We start from the raw sequence: 19750 nt of genomic DNA, 5'->3' as shown, positions 1-19750 counted from the left end.
TAAAATGAACCAAAATAGTATTCAGACTAAACACTCGAAATAAACATTTACGCAAGAAACCAAAATTCGGGTTTTGATTAATTCTGAGATACTGCCTACTGGTGTAAAGGGGGAGTCGAGAGGTCAGCATAGATGACAAATCTCGATCGATATTTAAAAATTAATTACAATATGCTGTTTAAGTTGTAGTTTTTTAGTTCAAGATTCATGATGGCGGAACCTGAGATTCAGAATTAATAAGTTAATCTACCGATTCAGGATTTATTGAAAATTTATCGTAGTTTTATTTTATAAATCTGAGAATTTTAGTTAAATTCGAATATAATTGATAAAATAATTTTTGAAAATTAAAATTATTTTAATCATGATTAACTAACAAATCCCAAAGAACTTTAAAATCGATTACTAAGAAGTTCTAACTTCAGATTTTAGTGAAATTAGTGAACAATCATCTCGAAATTCATTTAATTTCAAAAATCACCCTATCAATAAATTTCAAAACCCGGCTATCTTACAATAATTTTAAATCTCGACTATTTTAAAATCCCGAATCCAGAACTTCTCACCTTATTGACATTAAAAAACGCGGCAGCAGAAAACAGGAGAAATCAGTTAGCATTAAGCACGCCCAGCTGCAATGCACAGAGGAACGGGACACGTGTCAGGAATGTGTGCACTGAAATTGCACCGGCGAATCAGATAAACACTCCACGTAAATCCCTCTTCTTTTCAACTGCACGCTACCGCCTTTCCTCATCTAATATTAATTTCATGCCCAACGATATTTCAATTATTTAAAACGACTTCCTTTTAAATAAGTTTGTATACAGAATTTCACGAATTTATAAAATAATTATTCTCACGTGTTCTCGTGCCAGCGGAAATTAGATTTTTGGTGCGGCAGGGAGTAAGCACTTAACAGAGCTCTGCTGCCTACAGCTGTTTTGTCGCGGTAAAATTAGATCAAGTCTATAAATAGCGAACTTTTCGAGCCTTTTTCATTCTTCGCACAGCAGATTAAAGCAGCTTCTTCAAGCTCATTTTCTCCCTCCTCTCCTGTAACAAGGTTCTCTCTCTCTCTCTCTCTCTCTCCCTCTCTCATCTCTCTCTCAACACACACACTCTCTCATTCTCTCAATACTCTCTCTCTCTCTCTCTCTCAATACTCTCTCTCTCTCTCGCTCTCTCTCGGTCTCTCTTCTCGAACTTGAATTAATTCGTAGTTGCTTTGATATATGTGCGTGTGTATATATGTTCTGAATTGTTGCTGCTATAGTGCTATACGTAGTTGTTGTATACATACTGTTCAGATGTTGAAGTTTATGCAGGCGATTCGAGTACACGCAGTACTGTTTACTGTTAAGTTTCTTATATTGTTAATGTAGATGACTAGCAAACAGTAATGTAGAGTTCAATTCGTTGAATAAGAGACATACAGATGTGATTAATGTGCGAGAGTGTACATTTTAATACGCGAAAACACGTGAAGGTGAAGGATATGAGTGAGTGTGTAGTGAATCGAATAATTTATTGTTAATGAAGAGTAACAGAATTCTAGTGTAATTTTATATATATGGAAATGTTTGTGAATTGGTGAATGGTACGAGAGAGTGTGTGAATCAAAAAATTGTGCGATTATGTGTGTGTGAAGAATAACGGAATTCTGTTAGCATTATTTGAACTTATGGAATGAAATGGAAGATTATAGGAATATTCTGCATAAATGTTGTACAAAAATTGTTTTAGTTTGATTGCATTCTCCTCGCGGTCTGTTTAACTAAACACATTATAGGTGAATTGCTCTTTAGGAACGGTCAAATTTATAAACTCTTACAGAATTGGAAGATGTACTATAATTAACAGGATATTCTACTAGGCTGCCTTTTGCGTATATAAGTGTATATGCATTTTTGGATAGGGAATATGATGTTAACATTTTGCATGTAATCATAAGTTTAATCTATATTGATTGTTACTGGAAATAAAGATTTTACGTAGTTAATTAACAGTAATCTTGAGTCTGGGCCCAACTTTATCTTTGATTCTAGATTCAAAATTAATACCATCAAATTATTTGGCAGTCAAGTGCTGGGCATTGCAGAAACAGACGTGCAAGATGAAGTTTGGAAAAGACTTTAAGAAGCAAATGGTGCCTGAGTGGATAGAAGCCTACATGGACTATAATGGTCTTAAGAAAATATTACGAGATATCCGCCGTGCCAGGCAAAGCAAGGGGCCTCCAACACCATCAAGATTGTCACATCAGCAGTCAATGCTGTACACAACATTCAGTGGTCTTAACCCACGACCTAATAGTGTCCATCAGAGTAAAGGTGATATTGAAGACCAGGTGATAGATGTTAGCACGACACAACAAGAGGGTTCTACGAAGTTATACAATACTAAGTTTCTCAAGTCCAATGAAGAAGGAGGTGATACTGAAGTTACATTCTTCAATAAACTTGATTATGAGCTCAACAAGGTCAATATATTTTATAAGGACAAGGTAGAGGAAGTTATGAAGGAAGCAACTGAGCTGAACAAACAAATGGAAGCTTTGATAGCACTACGGATCAAGGTTAAAAAGCCAGATATTGCTAAAAGTAATTCTGAAGCTGTGAAACTGACTTCTCCAGGTAGAGAAAAGATTCCAGGTAACGTAAGATTAATAACCACTAACAGTTATATGCATTTCGTTGTAGTATATACACTTGCATGCTTAGTTTGCAAAGATAGCAGATAAAAAGTTGTGGATTGGGGTCAGAATAATGGAAGAGATATTAGTAGTAACTGAATCTAATTGCTCTAATATGTACTATTGTAATTAATGGAGTATGTGTAAAAAAACAGTCTTACTAGCATAGAATTGTTCCGCATGCAGTAACATCAATAAGGGTTACTAAACACATAATTGAACATCTTCAATTAGCATCGACAACCAAGACCAAGTAATGCAATACTATGTGGTACTTGTTATAATATATATGTTATATATATCTGGTTTGGCAAGTAATAAGCAGATGATAATATTTCCGTCTATTTTTTCCTGGGGGACTTTTACAACGTTTTGGGGTCATATTTTTTCCCCATGTTCTCTAATAATATTCTCTGTTTCTATTTGTCCGCTTAGTCATGACTTCTGGTGTTCACTAGAAGGTCTCCCTGACCAGCCAACTTATATGTTTTGAGGATCCACCTCTATCATATTTCCGGAAAATAAGATGTTCTTCTGCAAAATTTAGTTTTACTTATACTAATTCTTACTCTTACAGTTATGTGCATATTAATCTCTTTCTATCTGGATTCTGGTATATGGCTTAGTAACCTGAGCTATTCATGGTTGCAATGATGGAGAAAAATAAGAGATGTGTACGATCTATAAACAGGCGGGTATGACTTCACATTTGATAGGTGGTTTAGAAACACTGGACTTCATTAAATTAGGAAAGCCTATGTAGACTTTCAAGGATATAGAAACAAACAAAGTTAGCATGTAATAATTTTTTTTTTACTAAGATAGAGAAGTAAGATGCGCCTGACCCTGGATTTTAGAGGAGAGCTGAATAGCTGACCTCCCATTATTCCCTTCTTTTTTCATTTTGCTAAATTGTAATTAGTGCAGTAACATTGTTCATGCAGAGGTAAAACCTATGGATTTGACACCTGAAGTAAACAAGGCTACTGCAAGCACACAAGGGAGTGCAATTTCCGGAGAAGATTATGGTACTCGTCATGGAAAGATGGCAGATTCTGCCATACATCAAGAAACTGAATTGGAAGTCCTTGATCGCGTAAAAATGAATAATGCAATTGAAGATTCAATAATAACAATAAGAGGCTTACTCAACGATTCAAAGGGGAAGGAATTGAACTTTAACAAAGAGGAGCTCAGGAAAGCTGAAGAAAGGTTGAAAATTGTCTTTATCGAATTTTACCGCAAGCTACGTTTGCTAAAGCAATACAGGTAATATGAGCATGGAAGTGTTTTAACAGATTCACTAGTTCCTTTTCATTGCCTGAAGATTTTTGGGTCTTAATAATTTCTGCGATTTACTGAAACAGTTTCATGAACCTCTTAGCATTTTCCAAGATTATGAAAAAGTATGAAAAGGTTAGACATCTGTGAAACAAACTTTATTCTCATTAAAATTCTGGTTTCCTAGATTTGAAGTCTCTTATATGAAATCTCTAGATCCAGACATTGATTTGTTACAGAGAACTAATATGCTCTTTGTGCTTTTTTGCTTCTATTCAGATTGCATCCAGAAATGCATCAAGATCATACATGAAAATAGTGGACAGTTCTTATCTGGGGAGTTCGGAAGAGGTTGTTCTTTTGTTTCTGATTCTTAGAACATTTGGAAGTTTGTTAGTAAAGTACATTTTTCTGTAAGTAAAGATGTAAAATAATCTCAAGCAAATGATATATCTTATTATTTTTTTAAAAAACAATTAGAGTCATGAAATGAATCACAAACATGAGTGTACGTGTGCATAGCGCATGCAGTATACGAGCAACATTATCCTACATGTCAAGATAAGCAAATTTCCTGTTTATTAACTTCATTGTTTTTCTATCATAGGTCGCTTGTCTCTTGGACAGAGTCGAAGATGCTTTCATCAAGTACTTCTCAAGATTGAACCGTAGGGAAGGCATGAAATCACTGAGGCCAAAATTTAGAAAAGAAAAGCACAGAGTAACATTTTTTTCTGGTAACTTACCTGTGGGAACCTTCTGCACTGGATGCATTGCATATGTGTGTGTGTGTAACAGTAACAGTATACTGTAACCACTTATTAAATGTAATCATTGCTTACATTTTTAGAACTTAATATGGATTCAACAATATTTAACTGCTGCATCTCATTTTTTCAACCTTTTTTTTCTTTGTCATCCAGAGCGTAAGAAATATGTCGCAGTCATAGTATTTTAGGCTTCATCTTATATATTATTGCATTCTCATTCATATTCATATACCTTTTAGGATTCTTCTTTGGTTGCGCAATTGCCCTACTGGTCGCTGCAATTCTACTTATAGAAGCTAGGAAAGTACTTGACAAAGAACAGCAAGCCAAGTACATGGACAACATTTATCCACTTTACAGGTTAAAGACATTCTCTTCCTCCTGAACAGAACTTCTATCGAAAATCTTATAGCACTTATTTGTTAATAAGCCTCTGCTCTGATAAAACAATTTAAAACTTTGTGGCAGTTTCTATGCATACATTGTCCTGCATATGCTATTCTATTCTGCTAGTATATATTTCTGGAGACGCTACAAGGTCAACTATGCCTTCATATTTGGATTCAAGCAAGGAACTGAACTGGGCTATCGGGAAGTCTTTCTCCTCAGTACTGGTCTGGCAGTTCTTGTGCTTTCCACTTTTCTGGTGCACTTGCATATCAAAATGGATTCAAAAACTGAGCACTATGAGACTTACGTTGACCTAATTCCCTTGGGCTTAGCTTGTGTAAGGATATAAATCTAAAGTGATTGATATGATATGGATGACTCTACGTTATACTTTTTCTCTTCACTGCCTGCAGGTTGTTCTTCTCATTACCATCTGCCCTTTCAACTTCATGTACAAATCAAGTCGATTCTTCCTTATTCGATGTTTTTTCCGCTGTATTTGTGCTCCTCTATGCACGGTAAATGAGTAATAACTCCTCAATATCTAATCATGCCTCTTCTGATATGCTCAGAATCGAGTTTTCATTCTCTGCAGATAACTCTTGCAGATTTTTTCTTGGCAGACCATCTCACTAGCCAGGTACAAAATTTCCCACTATTTTCCACCATCTTAGCAGCAACCTGCAATTTTCCTGTAGCTTTCTGTTAAAATAATGATTTGTGGTTCTCCTTGACCTTAGGTTCAAGCGCTAAGGAGTTTCGAGTTCTATACTTGCTTTTATGGTTGGGGTAAATATGTCAAGGGAGAATCTAAGTGCCACGAACTTGATGTCTACAATGTTTTTTATTTCATTGTAGCAATTATACCATACTGGATTCGCTTCCTTCAGGTCTTCACATATTTCCTAATTGTATATTTGTATAGATTTTCACCCCTTCTGTTTCTACATTAAAATGCTTCTGACTTAGAATAAGTACAGAAAATTGTTCTTGTCTGGCTTACATTGACAAGCATTTATACAAGTGAACACTGTTGTTTACCTATGTTATCCGGACTTGACTGGAAGTATCAAACATAGTTATGTGTCCAAGTGTGGACTTGGCAATATCTTGAATGGTCTGAGTGTATCTGTTATGCATGTAGATTCACAACCAACAACAGACCAGTTCTCTGTTATTGTTATATAACAGTAATAGAGTTTCTTTGGCCGTCCTTAACTTGTGTGTCATTTGCCCTGGCATGTAAGTAAAGATTGTGTAGCTTCACTTCTGCTTCTGAATTAAGTCACCAAAGTACGTATGGAAATTTAGAGTTAGCTAAGAAATTTGTCGTGATTTATATATTTATAGTATGGCAGTCTCCATGAGAATTTTTTTCTTGATAAGTGAATCAACTTACATTCATTATTGCATTCATTAACGCAATTAAGGAGCACCTTACAGATGACAATACATGTTTTATAGTGCGTGCGCCGACTGTTTGAGGAGAAGGAGCCAGTGCATGCTGTTAATGGTTTCAGATATTTCTTAACAATTGTTGCTGTGGCCATCAGAACCGCATTCGAATTGAAAAAGGGAACAACTTGGAAGGTGTTGGCCTTCATAAGCTCCATTGTTGCAATAGTGTTCAACACATATTGGGATATTTTTGTAGATTGGGGCCTAATGCAGAAGAGATCTAAAAACTCATTTTTGAGAGACAAACTTCTAGTTTCACACAAGAGTGTGTACTTCGCAGCTATGGTAATTTCTGATGTAGCTAAATCTGACCATATTGTATTTTGTTACTACTGACTTGTTGATCCATTAATATATGCTTTGGATGTTGTGCAGGTTGTTGATATGATACTGAGGTTTGCTTGGCTGCAACTGGTATTGAAATTTAATGTGATTGCTTTGCGTGGTGACGCCATAACAAGCTTATGTTCCTGCCTAGAGATCCTTCGTCGTAATATTTGGAGTTTCTTCAGGTATAGTATGACTTGAATACAGTGTAAATTATTATCTGCAGCCTTCCTTTCCTCAATCCTTTTTTCCCCTTCTCATTTTACTTCTGTACATTGGGTTGGAATGTAGTCCCATAAATGATATGGCCTGCTATTTTAGTATTTCAACAAATTTAGTAAGCTAAATTCTATAATCCGGTTATGTTCTCAGAGTTTTTCTTGTTCTGGTCTACTACAAAATTTAAATACTCACTCACAGATTCCTCCACTCCACCGATTCTTAAAAATTCTCGATCTCTTATTACCAGGGGGGGAAGGGAGATCTGTAAAAATTAAAATTCTCGTGGAGATATAGATTCCCTCATTTGTATACTGCACAAGTTGTAAATTCTTATTGCTATAAAACATGGTCATGAAAGCTCGTGGTTGTCCTACTATCACTTTTTTTTATGCTTGTTGACAACCTCTGTTTATCAAGTTTTCATGTATGTATTATTCTAAAGGACCCCTAGACCAAATGCACATTCCGTATTAGGAATAGTTCTGTGTTATGCGCATGTGTGATGAATTTCTCATAACATTTGTGTATATAAATTGATTGTTGTTTCCTAAATCCTTTCTTGACCACCTTTTGGCAGGTTGGAGAATGAGCATGTAAACAATGTTGGCAAATATCGTGCATTTAAGTTGGTTCCACTCCCCTTCTATTACTATGATGATGAAAAGGATGATTAGGTAATTGTGTTTTTGGATCCAGAAGCGAGAATTGGCTCTGATTTATTTTCCTCTGCAAGTATCGTCATCAAGTGTCATTAACGCACCAAGCAATAACTCTTGAAAGGTTGCAAATAAGGAATACAATGATAGAAATGATAGCAAAGAGTCCCCGACTGAAATAGGTTTTGCAGAAAATTCAGTCCCGCAAATGGGGCTATCTAATGAAATCACGTTATAAGGTAAGAAAAAGAATTTGAGTGTCATGTCATGACATTCTTGGAATGCACATTGTATTCATCCATGTCAATTGTAGCAGACGACATGATGTGCAAGTCAACTGAATGTCGTTACAGTCTGAATAAAGATCCAAGTCACTCTCATCCTCAGAATAAGTATCATGAAAATCCACTCTACATGGCATGATACTTATTACAAGAATTCTTTGCAAGTGTAAGTCGCCAAGGTTTGGTGGCTCTGATGGAAGAACGGCTTTTACATGCTGCAGTTTTAGCTCATGGTGGACATGGTATGTGCATATACGTTACCTTCTCTTTATTTCCCCAACTTATTTCTCAAGCGCCGAAAAAGAAAATTACTACATCCTACTTCGATCTTTCTAATTCAAATAAATGTTCCTTGTCACTAAATATAGCACAACTCCAATGATGCATTTTCCTTGGCCCTGAATATAGAGCCAGCTTTGGGTGAGCTTATGACTTATGACTTAACGTGATTTATTTGATAAGTTGGGAGTTTAAAATGTCTGTTTGAGTAATTTTTGAATTGTTGATGACTTATGGGTTATTAAAAATATAATAATAAAAATAAAATTAATTTATGAGTAACTTATAATTTATAGATAGTTTTTATCAAAAAAAATAAGTCACTGAAAAAAGTACCTAAAACAAACTTCTGGCTTATTTCTGACTTTAAATTGTCTTCTGACTTATTACACAAACATACATTTTTCAGCTTTAAGTTGGAAACAGCTTTAATCCCCAGCTTTAAGCTGGGGCAAACAGGCTCATAGTTAATTTGAGATTGAATAAATTTTACACAATATCTTCAGTCGGTCATAATATATTACAGGTTCAACAAATTTTATATAATATTCAACGAATCCAAATTAACCAATTTTATGACCATAAAATTTAGTTTACATGTAGAATGAAAGTAAATTACCCTATATTATTATTATTGCTACCAACTCATTATATGAAATATGATTCTATTTCATATTATTATGCCACATACACTTGCTTGTTACATGTTCGGATATTATTTATTTCCCTATTCTATTCTTTTATCCATTAATTAAAATATATTTAATTTCAAATATATTTGTTTCTAAATTTATTTTATCAAAAATATTGAGTAAATTTGTAGTTAATTAGTTATTAATAAATCTATCATCCACAATACTTGTAGAAAATTCGGAATATAATTGTAAGAGACTTTATTAATTTATGATAATTAGTATCATATTTCTTTTGTTATTTGTAAATCAAGTAATTTTTTTTTTGAAGAATAAATCAAGTAATATTAAAAATAAAACTAATTAACGAAAACTGGATGGCCAAGTCATGCTTTATGATTTTGTATATTGAAAAGGTGAGGTGGGCTATGACCGGACTAGTCCTAATTACTGTTTGGAAAAGATTTCCCGTCTCATCCGGTTCTTCCTTCCAACAAAATAGATTATTATAGTACAGTGGCAGCAGGTATAATATAACGAACGATCTCCTTTTTGTTTTATAGACGTGGATTGGTTTGCTAACTTCTTGTGTAAACGTGTGAATCGGATGATGAATCGGAATCATCGTTGCAAACGCCATTAAAGCTTGAGAAGAAGCTACTGTATTAAAGCTAAAATGTGTATTTACATTTCAGAGAGAGAAAACTAAAAGCAATGTTTTAGAGAGAGAATTACAGAGTAAGAAAAGTGAATCACAATTACAAAACTAACTTGCACTATATACACTGTATCTGTTACAAAACGGTTATGATAAGTGGTGGATGTGATATGCAGTTGTGATATGCAGGCAGTTGTGATAAGCAGGTGCAATAGCCCCCCGTCAGATTGAAGGTGGATGAGAGACATTCAATCTGGACAAGAGATGCCAATGAGCAGCACGTCCCAGACCTTTGGTGAATATATCAGCAAGCTGGGAAGTACTAGGAAGATATCGTGGATGAATGAGTGAAGACTGGACTTGTTGTCGAACAAAATGACAATCCAAGGCGAAATGCTTGGTTTGTGGGTGAAAGACAGGGTCTGCAGCAATGTCCAGTGCAGCCTGGTTATCACTATGAATAACAACTGGTAATGCTTGAGGGACTTGTAGTTCATTGAGCAATAAAGTGAACCAAGAAACTTCGCAAGCAGTATCTGCAATGGCCCTTAGTTCAGCTTCAGCTGTGGACCGTGAGACAACCTTTTGTTTGGTGGAGTGCCAATTCACAAGGGAAGAACCTAAAGTGAGGCACATGCCAGTAATGCTCTTTAGCATTCCTGATGAATCCAAAGTAGAACCCCAGTCGCTATCACAATAAGCTTCGAGCTTAAGAGTGGTTTTTGCTGAGTAAAATAACCCTTGATAAGGAGTGCCTTTTAAGTAGCGTAAGATACGCTGTAATGCTACCATGTGAGGGACTCGAGGTGCCTGTAAGAATTGGCTCAAATGGTGAACTGCATAGGTAATATCGGGTCGAGAAACAGTTAAGTAGAGTAGTTTGCCCACATATTTGCGATATATGGTAGGCTCAGTCAGAAGTTCTCCATCAGTAGGAGAAAGCTTGATTGTTCGATCAACTGGCAAAGAAAGAGGTTTGCAGTGTTCCAGACCTGCTTCGACAAGAAGGTCATGAATGAATTTGTGCTGATGCAAGTACAACCCTTCATCAGTTCTATGTATTTCCAAACCAAGGTAATACTTGGCAAGGCCCAAATCCTTAATGGTGAAGGTGGAATGAAGAACACTCTTGACATGGCCTATGAACTCATTACTACTGCCAGTCAGTAATATGTCATCGACATAGACTAAAGCTGTAACAAAGATATCGTTTTTCTTGTAGACAAACAAGGAGTAGTCTGCGACTGTTTGAGTAAAACCAAGATCCAGTAAAACGGAGGCTAGTTTCTCAAACCATACACGGGAAGCTTGTCTCAAACCGTAAATAGATTTGATAAGACGGCATACCATACCAGAGCCATGAAGAGGGTGTCCTTGAGGGAGCTCCATATACACTTCTTCAGATAATTTACCGTGAAGGAAGGCGTTGTTAATGTCTAACTGGTGAATGTCCCAGTTTTTGACAGTGGCAAGAGCCAAAACAGTGCGTACGGTTGCCATCTTGGCTACTGGAGAAAATGTATTATGGTAGTCTTGTCCCTCGATTTGTGTATACCCTTTTGCGACTAATCGAGCCTTGAACTTATCCAAAGAGCCATCTGACAAATACTTAACCCGGAATACCCATTTACAACCAACAACTTTCTTGTTTGAGGGAGGTGGAACAATCTGCCAAGTGTTGTTTGTTTCAAGTGCATTGAGTTCTCTGGTCATAGCATCGACCCATCTACTGTCTTTAAGAGCCTGATTGTATGTGTAAGGTTCAGGTATGACAGCATTTGTGTTGACAGAACAAGCATATACTGGTATGGGTGATGTATAACTAGAAAAATTATACTTGAGGGGATCAATGGGACAATCTAGTAAAATAGTACTGGCCATGTTGGCTGATGATGTACTAGAATTCTGTTTGGTAACTTCATAATCTTTCATCCAAATGGGTGTTACCCTACGTCTAGAAGACACACGGGGAGGAATGGTGATGATAGTATCATTAGCAGGAGGAGATGAATTTGGCGAGTCTGAAATAGAGATTTCAGGACTAAGTGTGGAATCAGATGATTCTTGTGGAGTGAGAATAGAATCAGATGATTCCTGTGACTCCTGTGGAATGGTTTCTAAAGGAGTAAATGAAAAATCATCATCAAAAATGCAGGCAGGGGATGGAAGAGGTACAGAATCAGTAGATTGACTATGAAAAGGAAAAACATTTTCATTGAAAATCACATGACGACTGGTGTGAAATTGTTTGGTGGTAGGGTCGTAGAGCTTGTAGCCTTTTTGTGTCATGGAATAACCAAGAAACACAGTAGAAATGGCACGAGGGGAGAATTTGTCTGATTCGTGAACAGACATATGAGCAAGACATCCAAAAGCACGCAAATGAGCATAAGAAGGAGGCTTATTAAACAGTTTTTCATAAGGTGAAATGAAGCCTAAAACTGTTGTTGGGATACGATTAATCAGATAAGTGGAAGTGAGAATGCAGTCACTCCAAAAAGACTTGGGCATACGAGCTTGAAACATTAAGGCTCGGGACATTTCTAACAGATTTCTGTGTTTCCGTTCTACCCTCCCATTTTGTTGGGGGGTATGCGGACATGAAGTCTGATGAATGGTGCCTTGTGAGGCCAAGAAATCTGACAGATCATTACTAACAAATTCACCACCATTGTCTGTCCTTAGGCATTTAATTTTGACAGAAAATTGGGTTTGAACGTAGGCAAAAAAATCTTTGAGAGATTGATTGGCATACTGTTTAGTTGGCAAAAGAATGGTCCATAAACCACGAGAAAAATCATCAACTAATGTTAAAAAGTAACGACAACCATTGTAAGAAGGAACCCGATAAGGGCCCCAAATATCACAGTGAACTAATTCAAAAGGTTTAGTAGTAACAGAAGAGCTATTTGGAAAAGGAAGATGGCATTGTTTAGCCATTGGACAAATATTACAAGGTTGACATTTGTCACCAGTACGTTTAACGTCTAAACTAAGAATTTTAGACAAAACTAAAGGAGGAATGTGACCTAGTCGCTTGTGCCAGACGACATAGTCTGAAGTTTGAGTTGTGAGAGCAGTGAGAGAAGGAAAAACTGATGATGTAGACATATTGCATAACTGGTAGAGTCCATCAACAAGATTACCAAGAACCAATTCCCTCATCTGGTATTGGTCCTGCACATAGCAAGATGTGGAGGTAAAATGAATAGTGGAATGAAGCTGTGAAGACAACTTACTAACAGACAAGAGATTGAATGCGAAGGAAGGAACAAGAAGAACATCTGTGATAGTCTGTGATAGTAAATGAATGTAAACAGATCCTATATGGGTAACTAAAGTGTCGTGACCATTGGGAAATTTCACTGTCAAAGGTGTAGTGAGTGTAGTAATATTAGTCATGCAAGTAGCATTGCAACACATGTGATTAGTAGCACCCGTATCCAATACCCAAATATTATGAGCAATTTGGACAGAGGAAGACAAAGAGAATGCAGTACCTGCAAATTGAGCTGCAAGACTGTATTGTCCAGAATTGGTAGAACCAGTGGAAGGCACAGGAGAATTGCCACTGAAACATTTCATGAGAGAGTTCAGTTGGGACTGCAAAGCATCCATTTTAGCAGTTAAAGGATCACTCTGATCAGAAGCAACAGGAGATGTAGTTGAATCAGAACTGTGAGAGGCCTGTAGAGCAGCAGCTAGCCTTGCTTTAGAATTCTGATTGAACTTTCGTTTTCCTCGATTATTTGGATGATTAGGATGGTCTGCAGGATACCCAACCAATTTGTAGCACTTTTCTTTAGTGTGGCCTTTAATGTGACAATGCTCACATTCTTGCACAGGATTTCCAGGTCGACCACTAAAGCGATTTGGAGTATAATTTCCTGGTGTAGTCTTTGACATGTTGACCATCATGGCAACAGGAGTTACAGAGTTATGCACTTGCCTCTGTTTTTCTTCCTGTTTCATCAACAAGTATGCCTGACTAACTGTAGGCCATGGTTTCATCATAAGAACCTGACCACGAGCAGCAGTGTAGCTTGAATGCAAGCCCATCAAGAACTGAGTTAAGTGAGTTTTCTCAATTTGAGAATCCCAGACTTTATGAGCTCCACAAGTACAGGGGATGGCAGGTTCCAAGGCCTTAATTTCATCCCAAAAACCTTTTAGTTTGTGAAAATACAATTCAATAGAATCATTTCCTTGTTCAAGTCGAAACAATTCACGCTGCGTTTCATAATACTGCTGACCAGTAATTGCTGAAAAACGCTCAGCGAGTTCATTCCAAACATTTAGAGCACTATCCATATAGGTCAAGCTGTTACCAATGTCATCGGAGACAGTATTCAATATCCAAGTAATTATCATGTCATTGACACGGTTCCAGTGGACGAACAATGGTGAATCAGCAGGAGGAGCGACAAAATCGCCAGTCACAATAACAAGTTTATTTTTAGCGGAAAGAGCAATTTTCATAGAACGCTTCCAAGAAGCATAGTTTTCAGATCCTACTAACTTTTTAGAGATAAGAATCATTCCTGGTTGATCATTGTTATGGAGAAATAGTGGATGAGAATTATTCTCAATAGCTTGTGTGAGAGATTGTTGTGTGTTGTTGACAGTTGTGTTTTGAGTATTCATGACTGTGTGTTTGCCTAAAACTGCATCTACATATGAGGAATGATGCATTCAACCGAGACAAAAGTAATTGCAGAACGAGAGAGATAAGCGAGATATAGGAGAGAGATAGAAGAGAGATTCATGGAGAATATACAGGAATCAAAGCTTACAAATCAAGGCGACGACGATCGAGAATCGATCAGGGGTGGCGAAGGCGATGTAGATTCGATGACGACGAAGAGAACACGAGATCAAGGCGGAAGAGAAACTCTGATACCATCTAAAGTTGTTGCAAACGCCATTAAAGCTTGAGAAGAAGCTACTGTATTAAAGCTAAAATGTGTATTTACATTTCAGAGAGAGAAAACTAAAAGCAATGTTTTAGAGAGAGAATTACAGAGTAAGAAAAGTGAATCACAATTACAAAACTAACTTGCACTATATACACTGTATCTGTTACAAAACGGTTATGATAAGTGGTGGATGTGATATGCAGTTGTGATATGCAGGCAGTTGTGATAAGCAGGTGCAATAGTAAATACTCGAATTGTAAGTACCACTGGTACAGTCCTTTTAGACTTTACAGGAGGAATTTTTCATGCATAAAATGTTTTCCACATTCGCTTCACATTGAACGTTGATTATATATACTTATTCTATTTTGATATAAATTCTTAAATATAAACTAAATAAACTAAAATACAAAGAAATTTGTGGATACGGGATAATTCCTAATGGAACAGGAATGGGTAATGGGTTAATAGATGGGTGGTGCTAGAATTGATTTGTATTTAATAGTATATATTTGATAAACATATATATAATTAATTTTAAGAATCCAAAATATATATTCTAAGCTACATTATATATATTTTAGTAATACTTTCTCCGTCCCATTAGTTTTTATATATTTGTTTTGAATTGCTCTACGCACTCTTATAAGATATATTTTTATAATTGTATGTTTTGAAAAAAAATTAAATTCAAAAAAAGATCTTAATAAATTAAAATGTATGTTGTATCATGTCCTCCAATATATACAATTAAGAGAGATTAATAGATTTTATTTTTTAATTATATATTACATATAAATTTCGGTCAAAGTTATATTAGAAAGTTCTAACTTTTCTAGGCATTAGTATTTCATTTTCACATACCTTTTTCAAGATTAGTGATATGTGATAGTGTTACATTAGGTATCCATCACTTTAGACTTTTTGAATCGTATACATACAATTTTTTTTGGTAGTTCATATCAAAAGTTATTAATTTCATTAAAGATTTATTTATGTAGAAGAGTTTTTGATATCAAATTTTTTTTACTTATAATTATATAAAATCTGATAAGATAAATATGATTGATCTATGTATAATATAAATTATTTAATATACATTGGTAAGATTTAATGCATGATATTAAAGGGCTGTGAGATCTGGGCTGAAATCTCATAAAAACTGGACAACTACAATTACATATATTTAGTTAATTTATTTGTTATTGGAACATATATGTGTATATGAAGTTTTTTTTTATAAATATTATTATTTTATCGAGATTTTACCATTTACCATCATGTTATATCTCCATTAAAAGTTTAAAAGATTTGATTGTTGATTTTGGCTGCAATTAATTATATTAAGCTGCCGGCCGCTCACCATTATAAAATAAATTTAAAATAGATTATTGTTTAAAATGTTTACATTATTTTTAAAAGTAAACCACTATATAAGCAATTAAAAACTTCTTTCTAATAGATTTAAAATCATGATTTTAATGTTATCTTTTCTACGTATTAGAAATCTTTTGATTTTTAATATATAAAATTCAAAATTCTAGAAAACTAAGCGAATAATTTGAACAAAGGCTACAACGCATATACATTATTTGTATGAAAGAAATTTATAATAAATGAAAAAGAGAATTAAGAAGTTGCACTTAAAAACATTAGCTAGCTCACCTAGCTGGTTCACTTTTCAGTCTGGTGTAAGTTTGATCTGCTGTCATAAGATTGTAATAATATAAAGTTATAAACTAATGATGTGATCGATGAACTCATGCATGACGTCAGGCTAGTTTATATCAAATTAACAATAAGCATGACTTGTATATATATACTAAATAGGAGAAAATTTACATATTAACTTCTTGGAATATACTCTTTTTGGTCATCTACTCCTCTTCTTGAAAATTTACTCTTCTTGAAAATTTACATATTAACTTCTTGGAATAGGCTACTTTCTGTCAAGTTACATAAAACATCACTTTTCCTGCCTTATCATCATGTACTGGTCTAATTTTAGAGATTGGTGTATAGGAATACTGTTAAGTCCAGTGGCTTTAGTCTTATCCTTAGCTGCACTTCTAGGGGCCCTGATCGTATACTTGGGTTTAGTTGTAGTAAAAATCCTTAAGAACTTAGTTAAGTATATCAGTTTAGACTACAATTCGATCAGACATACCTCTAAGCAGCGGGAGGATGCCTCTGTATTTTTACGCCCAAGAAATCACATGGATGCTGCATTGTATGATGCTGTTTGTAAGGATAACATTGATGTCCTCAAGCAGATGGAGGGAAGACTTCGCGTCGGTCGTCAACTGACTCCTACAAACAATACGGTACTTCATATTGCATGCCAATACGGGAGTATAAATTGTGTAAAACACCTTTTGAGTGTCCATGGTGAACTAATCGAAAAGGTTAACTTAAAAGGTGATATCGCGCTTCATCTGGCAGCAAGACAAGGACACTACGACGTGGTTGTAGCACTCATAAATGCAGCTAAGTCTTCCATTCAAAAACCTGAATCTACCAGCAACGCGTCTATAGCTCTGATACAATCTCAGGTTAGTAAAAAAAATATGGAGCATGAAACTCCCTTGCACGATGCAGTACGGTACAATCACAACAACGTGGTTCAGCTTCTAGTAAATGAAGCTCCAAATGCATTCCATTGTCAGAATAAGCGAAAGGAATCTCCACTCTACTTGGCTTCTACTAGGTGTAATATTGATATTATTACAACAATTCTTTGCACTTGTGTTTGGGCGGTGATTGGCGACGATGGTCCTGCAGGAAGGACAGCTTTACATGCTGTAGTTTTAGACGATGGCAAACATGGTACGTGCATACATTTCTACAATCTTTCAATTTCTTCCAATTTTTTTCCAAAGCCTTAATTCTTTGCTCAATCTTATGATTTATCTTGCAGATATTTTACGCAAATCAGAATGTGTGAAACTTCTAACGGATAAACGTAAATATCTTATAGAAGAACAAGATGACAACGGGTGGACAGTATTTCATTATGTGGCATGCAATGATCTTTATACAATAGTCGAAAATCTAGTAAGTGAAGACTGCAAGTCTGCGGCATACGTGCGGGATAAGAAGTATAAGAGAACAGCTCTTCATGTAGCAGCATATAAAGGAAACGTCCGTGTGATGGAGAAACTTGTGCAATATTTTCCAGATTGTTGGGATATGGTGGATAAAAATTGTCAAAATATAATGCACATCGCGGTGGAGCAAGACAGGAAAGAGGTGATTAGATATATTCTGTCGCAAGGTTGTAAAGCATACGGTAACCTACTGATGCAGAGGGACAAAGATGGAAATACGCCCCTCCACCTGATTACCAAGTTAGGTTGTTATGTCCAAGAACTGATGGATGAAAGAACGATTGATTGGGAAGTACTGAATGGCGAAAATGGCACTCCCCTAGATCACCTAATACATCGGGGAAAAGAGACTGCTCCTCTAACAGATCAGGTATGTATGTGAGGTAGCTTATATTACCTTCTGCATTCCACCAGACTAGATCAGGTTTGTTTTACACCCTTTTGACCAAATTCCGTTAAAGTTGACTATTACCGTTTGCGGTTTGCATGAATTGGAGTAAACATTAAAGATTTATGTAACTATAATCTTAATTATAATAAATCTTTCATGTTTTATTTCTTCATGCTAAAAGTAACATTTAATTTGAAGACCAAATCAAATTTAACTAATACTTTCGCTTACCTGTTATACTTCTCCCACTAAATGTCTCCCTTACTAGAATTAGGTTAATGGCTTGATTCTGAATGTTATGATGTGTTGGATAATGTTTACATTTGTAACAGCTCTTATTTTAGATCATCTAAGTAATTAGTCCTTTTTCTCTACTGGTCAATTCATGTCAATCAACCAAAAGCGACTCTCTTTTCATACCTAAACTAACCATAAATGAGTGAGACTATTTTGCAGGCCATGCTTAGAAGAACACTTGTTGACGCCAATGTTAAAAAGCACTGGCACTTTTTGCAAGCACTTGAAGAGGGATATACGCAAAATGAGGAGGATACTAAAGAAGTCGAGCTGTATAAAAGATGGATCAGCACTCATATGGTAGTGGCTGCACTCATCACCACTGTAGCCTTGACAGCGGGTTTTGCCATGCCAGGCGGCTTTGATGGGAATCAAGGACAGTCCCAAGGATCCGCAGTTCTTTTAAGAAAAACAAGTTTCGAGGCGTTTATAGTAACAGATACAATAGCTCTGATTTGCTCAATGTCTTCATTATTCCTCTTCTTCATGACAACAATGTATGAAGATGTTGGGAGAGTAAGAAAATTGTTCTTCATAGCTGTGCTGCTCAACACGGCTTCGATCATCACAATAACGGTGGCTTTCATAACCGGGACATACTCTGTCCTGGATCACTCATCAGCCCTTGCGATTAGTATTATTGTTATCGCTTGCTCATTCCTTGGCATTGCCTTTCTGGTATTCATTAGCATGTTAATTACTGTAACCAGGATTCTTGCCGCAGATATTAGTGATAGTGCGATCTCCGACTATCTATTGTCCTCACAAACTTGGCAAGTAGCAGAATGAAGCAGATTCTGTGCTGAGAACCTACTTCTTTACTCAACTCTTATTTATTATCATTGTATCCAAAACTTTTAAATTCTTGATATGTCAATCCTTTCAGCTTCATCAGTGTTGTAATCATCAAGCTTAGTTATGTAAGTTTAGATCTCCGGGGACTTCAATTTTACACTGGAGTTCTGCTATACAAAGTTCAAACATACTATTACATCTCATGTCATCGACATAGATTATTTATGTGTCCAGACTCCATCAAAACAAAATCTCTGGATATCATTTTCCTATAAAGAGATTATAGACAAATACTGCAACAAGACGGTGCGGCGGTGATTGATCGGGATTAAACGTTGCACAGATGGATGCCGTCTCGATTAATCGTTAATCCGTCTCCCGTCTCGATTTCCCGAGAAATCATTAATCCGGACCGGGACCGATTCCGTCTTGATTATCGATATTAATAGGGATTAATTGTGTACAAACAAATTCCATCTCGATTAATCATTAATTAAGATTAATCACTATACAGACGGTGCGGCAGTGATTGATCGGGATTAACCGTTGCAGATACAGCTTCTGTCTCGATCAATCGTTAATCCGTCTCCCG

General features: G+C 35.9%; 2 protein-coding genes across 6 annotated transcripts; both read left to right on the top strand.

Moving 5' to 3' along the window:
• Window positions 1–826: 826 nt before the first annotated feature.
• On the top strand, window positions 827–8563 carry LOC108200297 (phosphate transporter PHO1 homolog 10). Of its 4 annotated transcripts, XR_001802650.2 has the most exons (15): window positions 838–1066; window positions 2082–2654; window positions 3640–3964; window positions 4063–4111; window positions 4256–4327; window positions 4584–4713; window positions 4986–5106; window positions 5215–5473; window positions 5550–5654; window positions 5732–5776; window positions 5877–6026; window positions 6601–6879; window positions 6970–7106; window positions 7721–8038; window positions 8116–8563. XR_001802650.2 is itself a non-coding variant. In XM_017368404.2 (14 exons), the coding sequence occupies exons 2-14, from the start codon at window positions 2117–2119 to the stop codon at window positions 7815–7817; spliced, it is 2289 nt and encodes a 762-aa protein (XP_017223893.1). In that variant the 5' UTR covers window positions 831–1066; window positions 2082–2116; the 3' UTR covers window positions 7818–8563. The 4 variants fall into 4 exon arrangements, 3 of the variants coding, with proteins under 3 accessions (XP_017223894.1, XP_017223893.1, XP_017223891.1); XM_017368404.2 differs by having other exon boundaries at window positions 831–1066; window positions 2082–2636; window positions 7721–8563; XM_017368402.2 differs by having other exon boundaries at window positions 7721–8563.
• Window positions 8564–15455: 6892 nt separating this feature from the next.
• On the top strand, window positions 15456–19337 carry LOC108200299 (uncharacterized). Of its 2 annotated transcripts, XM_017368407.2 has the most exons (4): window positions 15459–16892; window positions 16987–17394; window positions 17486–18045; window positions 18523–19337. In XM_017368407.2, exons 2-4 carry the CDS (start codon window positions 17136–17138, stop codon window positions 19150–19152), a joined length of 1449 nt encoding a protein of 482 aa, XP_017223896.2. In that variant the 5' UTR covers window positions 15459–16892; window positions 16987–17135; the 3' UTR covers window positions 19153–19337. The 2 variants fall into 2 exon arrangements, with proteins under 2 accessions (XP_017223895.2, XP_017223896.2); XM_017368406.2 differs by having other exon boundaries at window positions 15456–17394.
• The last annotated feature ends 413 nt before the right edge of the window (window positions 19338–19750 follow it).

This window comes from Daucus carota, chromosome 9 (assembly GCF_001625215.2).
Source record: "Daucus carota subsp. sativus chromosome 9, DH1 v3.0, whole genome shotgun sequence".
Lineage (NCBI taxonomy): Eukaryota > Viridiplantae > Streptophyta > Magnoliopsida > Apiales > Apiaceae > Daucus > Daucus carota.
This window is presented reverse-complemented; position numbering and strand designations above follow the sequence as displayed.